This window comes from Crotalus tigris, unplaced genomic scaffold (assembly GCF_016545835.1).
Source record: "Crotalus tigris isolate CLP2741 ecotype Arizona unplaced genomic scaffold, ASM1654583v1 scf7180000024340.7048381, whole genome shotgun sequence".
Lineage (NCBI taxonomy): Eukaryota > Metazoa > Chordata > Lepidosauria > Squamata > Viperidae > Crotalus > Crotalus tigris.
This window is the reverse complement of record NW_024100510.1, coordinates 4,409,856-4,429,535: the sequence shown is the minus strand read 5'-3', so window position 1 is coordinate 4,429,535 and position 19,680 is coordinate 4,409,856. Positions and strand designations below refer to the sequence as shown.

General features: G+C 37.3%; 1 protein-coding gene across 3 annotated transcripts in view; it reads right to left on the bottom strand.

Annotated features, from left to right (window-relative positions):
* Positions 1 to 13,393: 13,393 nt before the first annotated feature.
* Positions 13,394 to 19,680, bottom strand: part of TNFRSF21 (TNF receptor superfamily member 21) — a 47,625-nt gene continuing 41,338 nt past the window's right edge. For all 3 annotated transcript variants that reach the window (XM_039326334.1, XM_039326337.1, XM_039326335.1), the window contains exons 5-6: positions 16,904 to 17,123; positions 13,394 to 14,751 (exon numbers count right to left, since the gene is read on the bottom strand). In XM_039326334.1, coding sequence (XP_039182268.1) covers positions 14,522 to 14,751; positions 16,904 to 17,123 — 450 coding nt within the window. In that variant the 3' untranslated portion in view covers positions 13,394 to 14,521. The remainder of the gene's footprint in view (positions 14,752 to 16,903; positions 17,124 to 19,680) is intronic.

The following is a 19,680-nucleotide window of genomic DNA, read 5'->3' as shown; positions in this document are numbered from 1 at the left end:
CAACCAGTTTCTTCTTTGAGTATAATTTTTCTGAGGTGATGCCAGTGTTTCAGTTCATTTACATGCCCTTGAAATGCTTTCTACATTAAGGCTGTTTTACAAGAAAAAAAGAATAACATGATAACATGTTTTTTCTTTTGTTAAACACTATTTCGATTAGATGCACACAAAAATGTAGGCCAGTTTAGGTATCTACACATTGCTCGTCAACCTTGGATTCCAATTCACTAAAGTGATTGCCTTAGTGAGCCTATCTAGAGGGACAGCAATTTTTTTAATCGATCTTGAATTAGGAAGGGACACCCTGAATGGAGAGGAATATAGAATAGAGGCACAGCTAAAAGAGCATTGTCAAAATGTCATAATAATAATAATAATCATCCTCCTCCTCCTCCTCCTCATCATCATCATCTAATTCTGAAAAAGGTTCATCTCCATCCATATCAAGAGTGAATATCACTAGCTCCTTCCCAAATGTTTTGAATATAAAATGAAAGATGGGTGTGAATTAAAATCCTGGAGTGAGAATTGATGACCGCTGTTTCATTATGGTATAATGCCAGGTATAATTTAATATCTGCAACACCTCCCAGTAATTTCATTTGTAATGTCCATATTTATTTTGATTCTACCATTAGGCAATCTGGCCTAATTTGGGGGACTACTCCCACCATTCCTTCTTTTTTTGCATGACTCTAACTGGTATATTCTGGAGATTTTAACCCTTTGCACACTTCTTGTGGTATTTTGGTTTTTTCATGGCCTAACTACTTAATTATGGGATTTGGATTTTTTAATATAACTCATGTTTCCATATAAAATCCCCATTTCTTCATACAACTGAAAATCCAAAATTCAGAAAGAGTATTGAATATTCATGGACTATTTGATCTGCACAAATATTTAGAGAATATCTACAGTATATCTGATATCAATCTTATTTTTTAGAAGAAAACTAGAGTCAATCATAATTAGAGTCAATCCTATGGATAAATATATGTATTTACCCAATATATCCCATTTGGTATGTACCCAAATATTTTTGTCATTCATCTGGTTTCCAGACTAATATTTATTTTTATGCATTCTTTGTCCAGTGTGAGATCAGGCAAGAGACCTACTCTTCTTTTCATATTAACCTTCAGGATAAGCAATCCTGTCCAGTGTTTTACATCTTATTTCACATGCTCTACAGTATGATGCTACATGAGCGATAACATAAATATTTAGAAAATATAGTAAATGTCAGTTTTTGGTCCATAGAATCCCACCTCCCATAACTGAACATGAACAAAGAATACTGAGCCATCAGCCATCTTTACTTCAAATTCTCATTGATGTGTCAGCAGGATTGCATTTTGGATCACTTGGTTGGGCTGTCTCCAGCTGAAGCAAACAAAAAGCTTTTTGTGGAGTAACAACCATGGAAAAAACTTGTTGGCAGGTGAAAGCAACCTTATTACTTGGCACCTGCTGGGTCCCGCAAACGAGAGTTTTCACTTTCCAAGCACTGTCTCATTTATGGAAAGCAAAACAGTTTCTTCCTCAATCAGGCAGTTATGTGTCTTATTCCTCCAAACAGCTTTTTACTAGCAAGCAGCTAGTAATAATTATTATAATTATAAGGCTTCACATGCTCAGCAGCCTTGACAAATATTAGCATTTACTGGCAGACTTCAGAATTAGGACAAAGTCTGAATGGTCAAAAGGAAAAAGCCCAGCTCCATTCCTAGAGGTAGCCCTCTGGACCATAAGGACAAAAATAGAGTCAGGAAACCAGAAAAATAAGCATGCACTATTTCTATCTATTCAATCTGCTAGTATTCTCTGATGAGATACTTCTGACCATTGTTTGGGGTAGATAGCTCCGTACCATAATTCTCAGAGACTCTGCAGTTGACATGGCTGGCCTTATGGGGCACAAATTGTGGAAATTGGGAACCTAACATTAGAGATGTTCTAATGGAGAATTCTAGATCTAGAAGGCTAGAAGATGGATGACCAGTATTGATGATAAGTTGCAAGGTATGAGCAGCTGCTCGGTAGAGTCAAGGGATCCATAAATTATTTTAAGCCACAGCATTAACAAAATTCACATTTGTCCACAATAAGTATTTTACATGAGTTGAAAGTGGGGTATTTTTTCTAGTACTTGGGTAATTTTTTTGGCTAAGTGGAGATCCTTACTAACTTTATCAAAAGAAGACCTAGTTTCCAATGTCATGTACATTTCTCCAATTCTATCTATCTATCTATCTATCTATCTATCTATCTATCTATCTATCTATCTAACAAGATAAAAACAATATTAGCAATATTAGAAAAAAACAAAATAAAGAATATTAAATAAATAAGAAAGAAAATAGAAAAAGAAAAGGCTTCCTATCTTTCTGACAGTGGTATAAGTGCATTTATATTTTATTCTATGTCTCTAAGGTTGCATCATAATTTTATTCTAGGTCTCTAAGGTTGCATCATAATTTTCATAAACTAGCTTTTATTGATTTTTTTAAAACATAAATCACTTAATAATTGGTGAACAGTGTGTTGTCTGGGTTACATTTGTAAAACAATCACTAACAATTGATTTCTATAATCCATAATCCAAATAGTAGTTTTAGTTGATTTCCTCTTTTCCCAAAATATCCTCTTTTGCAAAAATTGTTAATACAATTCTTATTGTTTTGATAGATAATAATTAAATATATATTTTTCCCAATAGTCCTAAAAATAATAATCACATCAATACAAGATTTCTTTTCTATCCAATCATTCTGGTTGCCTTATCATAGATCCTGTTATACTCCTTATTTTAATTTGTTTCTCCCACCAAATTGTAGATATTCTTACTGGTTAAGATTTTTTCAAAAATTAATTACATTTAAGAATTTAACTCTATTTTTCCATATGAACCATCTCACACTTTTACATTTCTTAAGAAATAGATAAAACAGTAGAAAAAAAGATAAAAATCAAGAGTAAAGAAGCATAAAAATAACATACTACTTAAAATATATATCCCACCTAAGCTAATATATATTTATTTCCTAAATTTCTTATTCTTTTAACCATAATTAAAAATATGTTTCATCTTTAAACATTCCATTTAATACATCTAGTCATCTAGTCCTTTAACTCTTATTCAAAACATTTTAGCCATTATAATTTTCTTAAATACAATCACATTTAAATATCTAAAACATTTCCTTTATCTAAGTCATTTCAACTTTTTTATATTACTCATATCAAGAAAGAGAACAAAAAAGGGAAAAAACATACTATATTATATTTAGAGAATTCATCCCTCTTAGAGTGACATATATATTCCAAAACTTTTCTATTTCTTTAACCATATTCAAATAAATGTTTCTTTTTAAAGTATTTCTGGTAAGTCCCATCATCTATTTTCTTAGTTTCCACTTTAGTCTTTTTCTTTTGCCCAATATCTTTCTTAATCAATGTATTTTGCTGAATCAAAAAGTTTTTCCGTATGTTCGTATATGTTGATGTAGATATAAAAAGTAAATCAGGAGAAGTGTCTTTTACGGGACTTCTGCCTTTCCATGTTTGTTGAAAATCTTTTCCTTTTTTTTTCTCTCTACTTCTCTTATCATTTCCTTTCTCTCCGATGTTCCTGACATCTCTACAGTCCATTTTATCCAATCTGTTTTTTGTCTTCAGATTTGTTTTGTACTCTTAAGGGATAAGTTGTTTTTTCCAATTCTTGTGAATTTTTTTCCACTAAGATTAAATCATGTTTCCTTGTTTGTTAAGTTTTATCTTTAAGTCTCTATTCTCAATTTTATATCCATTTATCTGTTTTATCTGTTCCTTCTCTGTTGTTGTTTTCTGGGAATTTTTTTGTTATAGAGTTAACTTGGAAATAAATTGGTTTATATTTTCAAAGTTATTTTGGATTTCTTTGTGATTTAAACTCATCGTTGTTTGAATTAGTTGCAGTATACTATATATCTCCTCCTGTGAGGTATTTATGTTTTCTTGATATGTTCTTTCTACTTGTCTCTAATCCATTATAGCCAAGAATTTGAGTTTTCCTCTTCCTTCCTTTTCTCTGCAAATAGCTTTAGAGTCTCAATTAGATAGATATTTGTAATCCAAATAATTCAAAAAAATATTTTTTTCTGAAATTTATAATTCTCTCTTTGTCTACAGCCCAGATTATTGTCTTTTTTTGTCACAGCTGTTCTTTGTTGTTAAAGCTTTGAAGGTCACAAACACAGATTAGCTTTTCCCAGATTTTGCCAAGTCTTATATTAAAATCATAGCTGTCATAGTCTTCATCTGCCATTAGGTGCCAGCAACTATTTCTTTTTCAATTTCCAAAATGAACAATTATCTATAAAATGAGAGTCTTAACCATTCAAACAATTTTAGATTTATCCAGATTTAAGTTTTAAGTTTCAGGTTTTATATTTATTTCACTTCCATATATTTTGATCCTCCATAAAAAGATTAATTCGCCGCTTCTGTTAGTATAAGGGTGGGGCAGAAATCCCCCTCCTTCTCTTTTGGAGGTATTTTGCTTATTGGGGAACGTTTCCAGGAAATTAAATGTAAAATAGAAAAGAGAAGATCGAATTCCTCACCCAGTTTCAAGTACTTTTGGACTTCAATTGCTAGTAGCTTGGGCTGGTCGATGCCATATGGCCAGCCTATCTCCTGTCGGGTTAGAAGGCTTTCCCCAAGTCGAACGGAATGGCTGCTGCCATTCCAGAATCGCTGGAGCACTCTTCTTTCTTCATTGCCTCTCCGGGGCAACTTAGACCCATTTAGGGTCCCCTTGGCAAGGCGAAATTAGCTGTGGGGTTGCAGAGAATCTGCAAGCCCATGACCGGTCACTACTGCACAAAACAAGAAGTCCATAAACTACCTTTTCTAATCATCAAAATCATAAACTAAAGGGTTTTTTTCAGCAAAAAGTGCATAATGGTGAACCTTACTGCTTTTATTTGTTGCATGGAATCACAATATGCTGATGCTTTTCTTTAATGTATGAAATCACTTGTAAGAAGATTATAGGAAGTCACATATTATGGAACTCAGTTATGAAATAAAATTCCTTTAATATGCCTAGCAAATGCCATTAGATGAATAGAAATAATAGAACTCCTCCAAGATATAATGTTCTCTTTTTTATTATTTTTCTTTCAATCTTTACTTCTAGTATGTTATTTCCAATCATACCATTATTGATTACTGCAATATTTCCTATAAACATTTTGGTCTGCTGCAACATTCCTTAATTTTCTTGTCTATTTTATTCAGATTGCAGCTGTCCTTGAAAAAAAAAATATCTTGTTAGTACTTTTAATGCTTGAAAAGGCAGAAGGCCAGGTGGTCGTGCAGAAATATAAAAGCCTTTTGGATTAAGATATGGTGGAATATTCAGAGAATCTTTAGAAGGAGGGTAAAATTTACTCCACAATTATTTTTATTAGGCATAGTTACTGATTGTGATACAAAGGAGGTTATATTGATGCTGAACTTGATCACAGCCGCAAGGCTGTTAGTAGGACAATATTGGAAGAAGGAATCTTTGCCTACTTTGCAGGAATGGTTTCTTAAAGTGTCTTATTTGGTGGAAATGGCAAAGATTTCGGCTTTCTTAAAAGAACAATCGCAAGAGAAATTTCTTGCTGTTTGGGATAAATGGATAAAGTTTATACAATTTAAATTGGATATAAAAAAATATCATCTAGCTTTTTTATAACTTTTATTTTTATATATACACATATATTTTAGTGTTATATTCTTTTTTTCATATAATTTTTTTAACTTTTTTTAATTAAACCTATATTCTGCTCTGGGAAGCTCCAGGGGGGGGAAGGGGGGGGGGGTTGGGGAGGGTTGGGGAAGGGTTGTTTTGTTTTGCTTTGTTTTGTTTTGCTTTGTTTTTGTATTGTATTGCATTGTTATTTTTTTGTCTGTTTGTAAAAATTTATAAAAAATTTTAATTAAAAAAAAAAAAAGGCAGAAGGCCAGTTAATCAGAATGTAGATACTGATGAATTTAGTGGACCAATTATGATTCATCCACTAATCCAGGCATTCCATATTGTACATGCTTGGATTTCAGTTTATGAACTTAGCATCTTAAGCAAGCACATTCTTCTAGGAAGCTTATCTGGAGTTATGGAGACCAATTAAGGGGCTGGGTTGAAAATGACACCAATTTATTTAGATGTAAACAAATGCTCTGCAAAGAGCTTGAGAGGCATCTTTCCAGTTCCTGGAATAGATGAAAATGCAGTTTAAACTAAATATGTATAGTAAGAGAGATATTGGCTTCCACCTTCCATTCTCCTCAGTCAGTATGAACTTATATTTACCATCTGGTATCTTGAGGTTATTAGATAGAAAGGTAAATTGGAACACAATAAAACCTCCAGTTTGGTATATACAGTATTTATGAATTTTGTGGTTTGGTCTTCCCTGAAATACAATAAATATATCACAGTATAATAGATAAAAGCAAGGGAATGAGTTAGATACACTTGAGGAACGTTCACCATTTTGGAGGCTTTTCATCTAAGGAAAAATGGTGATGAAAAGGGATTTTTTTTTAAAAAAAAGGCATTAATTATGATTTAACACAATTTTCATCACATAGGCTACTTATAACAACAAACAAATTCCTTTTGACAAACACCTATTGCTGGTGTTGGAAAATAGAAAATGAGGTAACAAGGTGTGGCTCACAAAAAACTGTTTAAAACAGGGGGAAACCAAGGAATAGTTTCTTTGAAACTCAGCCGGGTGTCAGGAAATGAGGAAAGAAAGCAAGTGAAAGAAAGCCAGGTATCCTGTCCCCTCCGTGGAGGCCTGGGCAGGAAGTTTAGGCCAGGAATCCTGCACTCTCTCAAGCCCTGTCACTTTTCCTTCATTGGTGTCCTTTAATTATAAATACATGGACAAATCAAAGAGAAGCTTGAATTGTAAACCCACTGAATGATATTCCAAAATTTGACATTAAACACTTGCCACGACATCTAAAATCTTAGGTGCTTTGATTCATTTATCTGTTAATTTTTGGCAACCCCCTAGCAAGCACACCAGCTGCCTTCTGTTTCTGAAAGCAAACAGTTCTTCCACTTGAGCTTGAAACAAGTCATTGCTTAATGATCTCACTTATTGAAACAGGTGCACCTTTTCCCATACACATTGCATGCAGAAATTGGAAAAATAACATACCCACTTTAATGTATACATTAGTGAAAAAAGTGTTATGCTGTTTGGGGGTGAAAGGGGCTTCTTCTGAATCATTTTAAAGCAGGCTTATTCTTTAAAATAGCCTGTCTTTTTCCAGGCTTTATTATCAGGCTGGATAAAAAATGTAGCTGCTGTAAGAACTGCATTAATGTTAATCAGTAAACTACTGAAAGCATTAGTTCTTTTCAAGTTTGCATTGAAGCCTGGAGGAAGTGGGGTTGCTTGGTTCCAACTTCCAGTGGGGAAAATGTCAGTTAAACCATCTTCAAAGGGAGACAGTGTCACTGCTTGTTTCATCCTCAGTTACTCTTATCTGCTTTTCCTATAGATTTAAGGACTAAACGTGAAATCAACTCATCTGTTCTCTAGACTGTTGCTTTAATGAACAAGTCATGGAAACAGAGGTTTCTCTGATCAGCCAGTGAGCTGAGTGATGGGAAGGAGAGGTCTTCCATCAAGTTCAGAGCTGAGTCACAGCCAAAATTTATGGATATGAAAACTGACCTTCCTCATTTCTAATGCATTTTTGGATTATATTTTTTTTTAGTTAAAAAGATATTTTCTTCAGATTCAAATAAGTACTGTATTGCTCTTTGGTTATTTTCATTGTAATATTCAGAAACATCTGCAAATTTTATTATACTTATCAATTGTAAAACACATCCTTGAAAGTTGATTAGCAGAACACAAGATGGTTACTTTAAAGGAAATATTTGATTTATGGGACTGTTCAGTGCTTGAACTTTTTAACCCTTTACTATAACTAGAAGTTACTATTGAAGATGAAAAATCCCTCTGGCGTTCTTTCTGCCTTCATGCAAGGTCTGAGGCATGTCCTCAAATCTTTTTTTCAAACCCTGCACAGCCCTAATGCATTCTTGCCATCTCTAGGTATAAAACATGAATGTATTTGTCATTTTGAGACAGCAGCAACCAAATGACTCATGCTTGATTGCAGCATTCCAAATATTTTGTCAATAGCCTGTGTCAACTGCATTGACCCGTCCCGATCCAGATAACAACAGGAACAACAAGATGTGCAGGTCACTTTGAAAGTCACAACCACTTCTTCTTCTTCTTGTGCCATAATCCGTTATCAGACATTGACGATCATGTTGGCGATCATGTTTTTATCAGAAGCCACACGAAAAAGTGCTGCTGAGTTTTGTCCAAATCAGTCCCTTAGATTTTGAAGCCACGATGTTCTTCTTCTGCCTGGACCTCGTTTGCCTTCAATCTTTCCCTGGAGGATTAAATGGAGTATGCCATATTTTTCTGGGTGTCATATCACATGTCCGAAATTAATTTCCTTTTTTTTTAAAAAAAATAGCTCTTTACTAAATTCTTGAAGAACATGTGCTTTTAAGAAGTGTGGCTAGTTATTGAGGACTAAATTCAATACAATTGTTTTAATACCTTCACTACAGTAGGCAAAACTGCCATTTTCTATTTCGGGCAGAGTGAAGTCTGATGATTTTGGGACACTTTGACCTGACAAGTCTTCCAAGAAGAAGTCAAAGTGTAGGCAGAGACACTACAGGGCAAGGCACAGATCTAATATTGCTGACAGTTGGGACACTGCAATTTGGTGTTGACATATGTGCAGCAGGTGCCCTTGAGATGCAGACAATCAAATCTGGAATAAGTGTGTTCTAGGCTTTTCTCCTACATAGAGCAAAGATTGCAGGGTCAGAAAGGCCCCATCACTCTCTCAGGAATATTCAACATTTCTAAGAACAAAGGGCCAGTATTTTAACAGAGTCATTCTGAGACAATGCAAAACGTTCTATTGAGGGATGTGCTGATGGCTTTTGTTTGAAAAAAATGTAAGCATAATTTCTATGGTGGAAAACATGGAAGCAGGGAAATCACTTCATTCCATTTGATTGTCAAAAGCTAGTGAGTGATTAGACTCAAGCCATGATGTCACACCTTAAACTTCTATCAGCTTTCCATCAGTGTTTAACAAACTTCCTTTCATAAATGGCCTCAATGAATAAATGCAGGTGGCAAAGAATTTTCTTAAATTAAGAAGGCAAACACTTTCTGTAAACTAGGCAGCACCTAATACAGGGGTGTCAAACTGGTGGCCTATGGGCTGGATGCGTTCTGTGCCAGCCACGCTCTCCTGGTTCCGCAAAGGCAAAAAACATCAAGATGCGTCATGATACATCACACGATGTGCTCGATTTTGACACCCGTGACCTGATAGAAGGGATAGCTTTAAGGCCACGTGGGCAACATAATAGAAGTTGCATTGTTTGGAAGATAAACAATATTGGTATCCATCCCCCAAACAGAAAATAACATTTAAATCTGTAAGTGTATTACCAATGAACTTCTGTTAACCTCCATCACCGGAGGTTTTCAAGAAGAGATTGGATAGCCATTTCTCCAGAATGGTATAGGGTCTCCTGCTTAAGCAGTGGGTTGGACTAGAAGACCTCCAAGGCCCCTTCCAATTCTGTTATTCTGCATTCTGTAAATCCTATCTCACAAGCACCACATAGAAACACTTATAAAGGGAAGGTGTTTGCACACCTACCAATGCGTTCACAGCTTCTGAGCCTGAGGTTCCTCATCTTGGAATACCTTGGTCATGTATACTGTTGACAATTTGAGAAGCTCTCTAATGTGGAAGTACTCTCTCCACCCATTAGGCGGATTAGTTTTTTGTCCACCAGTGATCAGCTGCTATTTTTTTTTATATATAATTCCAGTTGTTTCTTCTATTGAACCCTGCTTTAGAATAACGTTTAATGCAATCAGGCTAAAATATAAAGTATTGCAAGTGGACACTGGCACATTCCAGTTTCCATGTCAAGAAGTAAGGAATAATTAGCAGAACTGGTAGGAAAAAAATGTAGCACAAATTTTTGGATAAAAGAGTTAAGAATCTTGTGAAGGCTGGCCTATCCATTAAGAAAACAGCCATATCTGCTATAGAAAGTAGACTATAATTCAAACGACTGCAGTAAAGTATGCTATGGTGAATGCAATCCTGTTTCCAAAGTGCAGTGAATTCTGCAGATGTAGTTTCTACCCAGCCAAATAGATTGCTCCCTTTTTAAATATGGCCACAGCTTGTAGCCTTCCTTTCTGTTCAGACACCAAAAGCCAAACATAATTCAGCTCTTAAGGTCATTTAGGACCATCCATGTGATTTCTGCAACAAAATCAAAAATGAGGAGTGTGTGTTTTTCTCAGACTCTTCCATTTTCCCCCAATACTCTTCTCAGAAATAACCTCTGTAGCTAATTGCTGCTTCTTTTATCAATGTCTTGAACCTTACTGTTAAAGGCAAGCAACTAGAACAGGGCTTTTCAACCAGTGGTATGGGTACCACCTGGCAGGTGGTCACCTGGCAGGTGGTATGCGATCATCTTAGAAAAGTGGTAGTGGGGGAGGGGAATGAGCTGAACCGGTGGCAGCACCACATAAGCCTGAGCGAGAGATGGCTGGAGCTGCAAGGCTGTCAGGGCTCAGTGGAAGTGCTAGGATCAGCTCCAGGCTCCAGCTGGAGCTCAGCACTGATCCTCGCCCTTCTGCTGGGCCCAGAAGAAGCGCCAATCAGCTGGAATGTTGCAGCATCTCCAGGGTCTTGTGATTTACATTCAGATGCTTGGCAACTGATTCATATTTATGATGGTCACAGTGTCCCAGGGTCATGTGAAGTGACCAAAACCTGCTGCAACCACCCAGCAGACGGGGGAATAAAAACCAAACACCCCCCACCCCACCCCCACTGCCAATCCTCAACAGAAACGCTCACAACAATGAAAACCTTGGACAGGAGGAAGAGCACCGCTGGGTGGGCAGGCAGGTGTCTTGCTCAGCTGTGCCTTGGGGGCCACTTTTTTTCAGTGCCATTGTAACTTCGAACAGTCACTAAGCAAACGTAATTCGAAGACTACCTGTACTTTATCGCTTTTTTCCTTTTTTTTTGGTCATCATGTTTTTGACATCTTGCTAAGCGACTGGTGGCACTCGGATATTGCCATATCCTAAAAGTGGTACAATGGGTGAAAAGGTTGAAAAACCCTGAACTAGAACACCAAGAGGAAACGAGGGCAAGGCAATTATAGTGACATCACTATGTAAAACTCAAGAACAGCTAATTGTGTGCCAAACTTAAATGGGGAAACATTTCCGGAGTAAAGGCCAACATTCTTGGAAGGTTAGGTCTCATTGCTGTTACTTGATCTTTGCAGAAATGTCAAGCAAGCCATTTTTACCTGATATGAATTTCCACATCGCAAGAAGTAGGACTACCGAAAATAAAGTGTTTTTAAAGTGTTTTTAAAGTGACATGCAGTTTTAAAGGAGCCCCCTCCATTTTTTCTATCTCAACTTCTGAATTTACCAAATTTACATTATGCGTCTTCCACTAGTACACTAGTGCCTATTCTTAGGCTTTTCACCTTTAAATTAACTGACAGTGTCTGGCCTACTGTAAATGAATTTATAAAAAATGAATACTTGGTGAACAGTGATAAATTTTCAAGTTCTAGAAAAATTTATTTCCGAAAAGGAACATGCTCATCCCCACCAGCATCCCTTTGCTGCCCCCTAGAAATTAGGACTTAATTTCCGATCACTCTAACTGGCATCTTCTTCTTTTACTTGCCTATCAGTTAGGTGCAGACTGTCAACATTCAAACTGCAAAAAGCCAGATTAACTTTTTAGTGAGTGGAACAGGGCTACGATCAAATAAGTCCTCCTGTCAATAGGTTGAATCTTATACAGAATGCAGAAAATCCTAGGAAGAAAAAAGTTTGAGACTATAAAGTATAAAGGCAATGCAGCACTTTGGATCTGAAAACAAAAAATTTGCTTCAGTGCACACATACACACTTTACCTTTTTTCCCCTGGGATCCTTCTGCGGTTGCTTTAAGGAATTACAGACAGCTGCTCTGTGAGCACACACAGATGTCCCACATGCTCCAAATTTTTTGGCTTTGAAATTTTAGTGCTGCGCTTTTAGCACTAAAGATCTCACTAATCTCCCTTCTGTTGATGTCTTAAGACTCGCCCTAATGAGTCTACATCAGAGGTAGATTAACTGCAGCTCCCTCACTTCTGAGAATCCCTTACAAAGGTTTGAGTCTGAGAACTTGCTGAGAGACGGCCTCAGCCAAATGGGCAGAAAAAAAGCATTACTCAAGGTGCGAGACAGGCTCTAATCCTCCAAGCAATAAAACAATTTGCAACCCTAAGCTGCATGCATGACTCTACCAGAAGAGATTTAAGGTCTACTTACTGTAAGTTGTATGTCTGGAGTGAATCAAGGAATGCTATTATTTTACAAAGAGGCAGTAAAAGTTATGTTTTCTACAAAAAAAGCCCTGAATGCAAAGAGAGTGTGCCAAGGACAGTATGCCCTTAATCATTGTTACTCAGCTACAGGCCACAGGACTGAAACTGTTCAACTGCATACCTACCAATTGTACTGACTCTGCCCTTTGTGCCAAATCCAGAGGATTGCAACACATGGTAAGCCAATTTGCAATTCTCCTCCTCTGTGAAGTCAGTTTAATTGTACATTTGGTGAATGCAAAGGACCACATGAAAAACGTGCGTTTTAAAAAAAAAAAAATCTGAGCTACCTGAATGTCTGTGCAAGTACATATGAAAGTGTCCACCCTAAAAGTGCAATAGCATACCATGAAAACTCTGCACAGCAGCAGTATATCTAAAGGAGTTAAAAACAGTGAGCCTTTTGACTCAAGGTGAGTAACTATATGATCCTTCCATTACTCACTCTTTCTCTCTCTCTCTCTCTCTCTCTCTCTCTTTGGTGATGGTGGTGGTAGAGGGGTGCCTTTGAGTCAGTGTCGACTCCTGGCAGCTTCCTGGATTAGTCCCTGCAGTTTTCTTGGCAAGAAGTGGCTTGGCCTTATCTCTTTCCAAAGGCTGAGAGTGTCAGGCCTTTGTACTTAAGGTGAAACTAAAACTTGTGGTCTCCCAGTTTGTGCCTGATGCTTTAACCACTATATCAAACTGGTGCATCAGATTTTAATCCATGATCATTCCCATGACTGCTCCTTTCTTATACATACACATGCACTTGGACTCAGGTTATGATTTCACTTAAATCCCTGCCTCAGACAGCAAGAACTGCTTTTACAGCCCCTGTTATGGAGGATAAACAGAAACATTATCACATAGCAAACACCTAGTATTTATTAATAAATTAGTACACCAGAAGGCAATCGGTTTTCCCCCCTCAAAAAAAAAAAAAAATTCTCTCCTTCCATCATGTTTCAATCTTGCAATATCGTCTCCTAAATAAGCATGATGGTGGATTGATTTATTCCTGGAGCACAGTAGATGCAAATATAGCAGAGCCAGGATTTTTCACAATGCAGCATTTTTAATAAAAAAGTGAAGTGGGGATGGGGAAGAATTTCAAAGACCACATGAAGGCCTTGAAATATACTTATTGGCCACATCTGTATAAAAACCCACAAAAGGACAATTTTGAAGCACATATCAATAAATTTTATAGAATGAGAAATGTGGCACCACCAGGGTTCTCCTTTACTTTCCAGAGTCCAGCTCTAGGTGCTACTCCCAAGTGATCAAGCCTGCTGAGATCCTACAGGGGCAAGGCAACATCTCTCCCTTAAGTCAAGCAAACAGAATTACATTCAGCTGCAGGCCAAGATCTCATTGTCTGGAAGGCTGAAGAAGTTACAATTGAAATGTTTCAGCATTCTAGTTCCAGAGAAGCACAAGTCACTTATCGTTATCTGTTTGTCCACGTGAAAACCATACAATAAATAGCTGTGCTAGTAAAATATCAGTGAATGTGCATCATTCAGCAGTAGTTTTTCTTAAAGTCACCTTGAGGAAAAGCAAATCTAACTAACCAGGAAAAGAGCAGAGAAGAAGAATTCAAAGTATTTGTAATGAGAGGGCAAGAAAAATCAAATTGAAATTAAAGAAAAATCCAAAAGTCTTCTGAAAAGTTAAAAGGATTAAAATGCAAGTCCAAATCCAATAAGTAAATTATGAATGTATAATCCATGGTTTTTAAGTGGCTACAATTACAGCTCTGAATGAAAATTAAAATGTAATAGAAGAGGGGAAAACAACATCTTTTAATTCAAACCATAACCATGAGAGCAAACTACTCTCAGAAGACAAAAAAGAAAAAGAAAACTTAAGAGGAAAATACTGGCCACGACTTTTACAAAATATCCTGTCCATGTCTTATCTTTAACATGTGCCAAGCGCATACAAGCAGCAGCCAGTGTGTAGGTGCAAAGGGCCTCTGGTGGCCCACATCTAAAGCAGATCAGGTAGGTGGCTATAGACTGAATCCAGAAGAGTCTGGCTCGCTTCCTGGCTCTTGACACCTGCAATTTCAAAAAGTCTGTCCAGCTTGTCCTCTGCCTGTGGAATCTCCTCAATAGCATGCAGTTCTTCGGGGTTTAGAAGGTGAAGCATGTCGTCAAAGATGGGCTGCAGGTCACAAGGATCCAGGCGCACCTGGCGCAGCACCGTATCTTTCTTTTCTAAGAAAAGAAGATAAATTGGCTGTTAATCACCGACTTGCAAGGAATGAATTGCCCCAAGCTGTGTTTCCATTCACTAGGCTTGGCAGTCTTTTCAATGCTGCTTTCTGTCTCAGATGCTAAATTTAAACTGGCCTCTTTCCCTAGTCTGCTTACAGACCAGCCTGTTTCCGTGGTTCACGCCACAGTCTGAGACCATCAGTGGGGCAACTTTGGGGACAGGTCCTGCCACAAAAACATTGAACATCAATAATTAACACTAGTTTCTCCATGGCAGGGTCTGCATTATGGAACAAACTTATGCCACCAGGATTGAACAACTCCCCCCTCCACCTTGTTCAGCATAAAATCTTTATCCTTGTCTTTTATAGCATTTTATATTTTCTTATTTTGATAGCTTTTAGTAGAACTATAATTTTTGTGACATTTTGCAAGCTGCTCAGAATCATTAAAATTTGTGGGAGGGAGGATGGATCAATGGCTCTCAACTCACCATGAGTTGAGCGACTACCAACTCATAAGATTCTGGGTGCCCCAACTGTCTCCTAACAGAAGAAAGCCTAAATATGGGGTAATGAAATGAAAGAATCTGGGTCACTGAAGTCTGCTTTCCTCTATATTCAAAAGCTATGACACAATTGATTTTTTCATTCTGTTATTTTCCTTTTGTCATAGAATAAACCTGCAGTTTACTCTTTCACTGCTTGAGCCTATGAATCTGTTGCCCAGTGAGAAAATAATAATACCCTACCATTGTGATCCAAGCACAATATGACTTGATCCTCAAACTTACACAGCAGATGAATGGTGATTGTGTTCACACTGTGCATGTATGGTTGCCAAATCAGCAGTAACAGCCCTCCTCCTTCTCCCTCTAGTATAGTTTAAGCCAGAAGGAATCAGTTGTATAATAATAGATGAGTTGGGCTCAGGAGTCTCAGATACAGCTTATGTCCTAAGTGTGATCAGTATCACTTGAAAATAAGAGCACAATGGCTACGTCTGTGCATGCAGGTACTCCTTGTTGAATAATTACTCATTCAGCAACCATTCAAAATTACAACGGCACTGTTTTATTTATGACTATTCCTTGAAGTTGCAGCCCTCGTAGTGTCCAATCAGTTGGATGATCACAATTTGAACACTAAGCAACCAGCTTGCAGTTATGTTAGTTGCAGTGTTCCATGTGATCATTACTGGTGATTGTTGCGATCTGATGCCTGACAAGCAAAGTCAATGAGTGAGCTGGTAGGATGTTACAAATGGCAATTACATGACCATGGAAGATGCTGCACTCATATGGGATTTGGCTAATGACAGCAACTGGGACAGCTACAACTGTCGTCTATATGGTCCTATAATGTCACTATGTCTCTTAGTGATGGAATTTTTGGTCCCAATTACCATTAAGTGAGGACCATCTGTAATAAACCACGTTTTTAAATAAGGGATTGTTGAAGAAGCCATAGCATCACAGAACAACAGAGTTGGAAGAGACCTTGGAGGTCTTCTACTCCAACTCTCTGCCCAAACAGGAGATCCGATATCATTTCAGACAAATGGCTGTCCAATCTCTTCTTAAGAACCTCCAGTGATGGAGCATCCACAACTTCTGAAGGCAAGCCCTTCCACTGAGTGTTCTGTCAGGAAATTTCTCCTTAGTTCTAGGTTGGTTCTTTCCTTGATTGGCTTCCATCCATTGCTTCTAATCCTGGAAAATAGGTTGACCCATCTTCTTTGTGGCAGCCCCTTAGATATTGCTATGACGTCACCCCTAGTCCTTCTTTTCACTAGATTAGACATACCCAATTCCTGTAACCATTCTTCATATGTTTTAATCTCCAGTCCCCTAATAATCTTTGTTGCTCTTCTCTGCACTCTTTCAAGCATCTCAACATCTTTTTTTATATATTGTTGTGACCAAATATACAAAGCAGACTTGGGCAAAAAGTAATTTAAGCCAAAAGCAATTTCTAAATAATTTGCCATATGTACAGTCTAAGTTTTTGAAATATCTGTGTTGTAGTTTGCAGGACAAAACTGAACTCTGCATTCTGAATATGCCCATCTGTTCCTTTTACATCTGATTCTGAATGAAATTAAACAATGGCCCTGTGAACAACTGAGGTTTCAGGCTAGCAAAGATCAGTACCTTTGGTAATGAAAGAACCTGTTCGGCTAAGAGCAGAAGAACCGCTGGAGGTGGAATCGCAACGAAGAAGAGGTTCAGACTCATCCACAAAGAAGCACTTGTTCTTCTCCAAGGGAGATGGTTCCACAGGGATTATGGTTGCCTCTGGCTTTGGATTTGGGCTGGGAGTGGGGCTGAGTAGTCCAGAATTTACAGGAAGATCCAACTTGTCAGCTTCAAGCTGAAACAGGAAGACATAATATGAGAAGAATTACATACTAGTGTTCTGAGACAAGTTGGGCCAATCCACTTTCATGAGAACATGCAGGTCCCTTCAGAAAAGTATGAGATGACAACAGGATGGTTTTGTCAGGCCAAGAAACTTACCTCTTCATTATCCAAACAGACAGGTTTGCAAACAGTAAAGCTGAATGGTTTGAAATTATGAAATTAAAATTATGGACAAAGAGAAGTATTGCTCCATAAACCATGCCATAAAAAATTGAAATTCAACGCTAAAAAAATGTAGTGACAAACACTGCCTGGAAAACTTTGAAGGGAGCGTAAATAAATTCATAGTTAGATAAGGAAAGACAGTGTGATGTAGTAGTTAAGTTGTTGAACTGTGGAGACCTGGTTTATGTCTCCCTGTAGCTATGGAAATCCCCTGGGTGATTCTGACCAGTCATTGTCAACCCAACCCATTTCCCAGAGTTGTTTCTATAGGGATAAACAAATGGAAAGCAAACTATCATGACCTCCAATAAAGAAGAGGAATATAACTAGTAGTTATGGTGTGTCTGGTAGTGGAGACAGTAGGCCTCTCTTTGCCAATTGCTGAAGAGCTAAAGAAGAGACAGCTACTGATTTTATACCCAATTTATGGGGTTACTGAAGCAACTAGGTTGCCACAAATGAAGCAGAATGCTTTTGTCTGGACAAATAGAGACATTTGACCTGGACCAATAAAACTTGTCTTAGGTTCTTATTTAAACTTTGACAAAGGAGTTCCTCAGATTATATCAACATAATATGCACAGTTAAATTTCACTAAGGTCTTTATATAATTGTTATTTTACTTTCACAAAAGCACCCATTCTGAATTCATGTCTACTACTTCCTATATGAATTCCTAGAATTCATTCTATACTTCCTCAGATATGCACAGATAGACAACTGATTAATCTCCTGCATGAAATCTGCTGGGGACAGAAGACAGCCCAATGGCGGTCCAAGTCTCTGTCCTGGTGGATGGAGGTAGCAGCACCAGGTTCTGATGGAAGGAGTTGCTCTGCCTCCTGAGAAGTACAGGCAGCTGTTGCCAGTGCTCCTAAAAGGTCAGTGAGGAGCAACCTAAGCATGCTTCGGAGCTAAAGCCCAAGTCCATAAATGGGTCACAACAACTTCCTGTTTATTATCAACTTCTCTTTTCTAAATGTCTTTATTTCATTTGAAAGAGAAGAAATTTCACACCACTGAAGTTTGACCAATGCCATGCCTGATCAAAATTAAAGACAGACTGCTCCCTATTTTGAGGCCCTGTGAGCCCTTCCCAGTCACAATGCCAAAAGCCAGGTTGAGGGAAAACAGAAAAAAAAAATGGTTATGTCATCTCATATACTATACAACAAGCAAGACTGTTCTCCTACAGCTGAATCCCTGAATTTTATTTTTTAGAAATTAAATGTTTTTCCCCTTTCTTTCAAGTAGTTCATAAACAGGGAGTAGTCAGAAATGTGTTGCACTAATGTGCTGTACCAGTCCCACCAATATCTTTACACAAAATTCTATTGAGCAAATGACTAAATAAGCCATTGTATTATAGCTTTCTGCTTATTTTTATGATTATTCACAATGCTAAGTGTCCTGAAACACATAGCAGGGTTTCTTTGGATTCAATTATAATTAATTAATACCCAAGAAAAGAGAGAAGAATAGCAAGTAGCTGCTTTAAAATGACCATTTCCCATGCACACATTTACCTCACCCCTTTCCTATTTTTGCACTAAATGTCTATGGAGATTCTCAATCAGACTCTTTAAAAGAATGCAAATGACCAGCTATCTGCAAGGAATATAAATCCTTCCATTCCCCACCATCCAGTTGGAGCTGAAGAAGCTTCTTGGATGAGAAATGAAACATCTTCAAAGAAAAACAAGAAAGTCCAGTTGCCTCCTGAAAAAGCACCTTTGGGACTTCTCATCTATTCTATCTTCTCTTATTGGTATCATTATTATGATTATTATTACTCTGTTGTTTTGCATGTACATTGAGAGCATACGCACTGGAGGCAAATTCCTTCGGTGTCTAATCACACTGAAGGGATTTTATTGTGCTTATGATTTTAGTATGTTTAAGTTTGACATTAGCATTTATTTTATATCTAGTAACAATTTTATATTGATACTTATAGTGTTATCATGTAATCATTGTTTTGTTATTTTGTAATCATTATTTTGTAGTTAATTGCTTGATCAGATGCTTTATGTGTATATTGAAAAAGTAAGGGCTTCATGCTTTAGGTATAGGTGATTGCTTATATGAAAAGAGCACAGTAAGGGGAGGGGGGAAAGGAGTTACGGATGGGTTGCTGTGTATGAGTCATCATCTAAGAATTGTTTTTTTGTGCCACCTTATGCCTGGTACTAAGACCTGATCTTTTTGTTCTGAAAAGGTATAAAAGGTGGAAGACATCTTTTCTGGTTGTTGCCTTCATCTCTCTACTAGCCACGAGGAGAGATGGGGTCACCCAACTCTATTTTGATCAAAATAAAAGTTGTTTGCTTGCTGAAACCTCA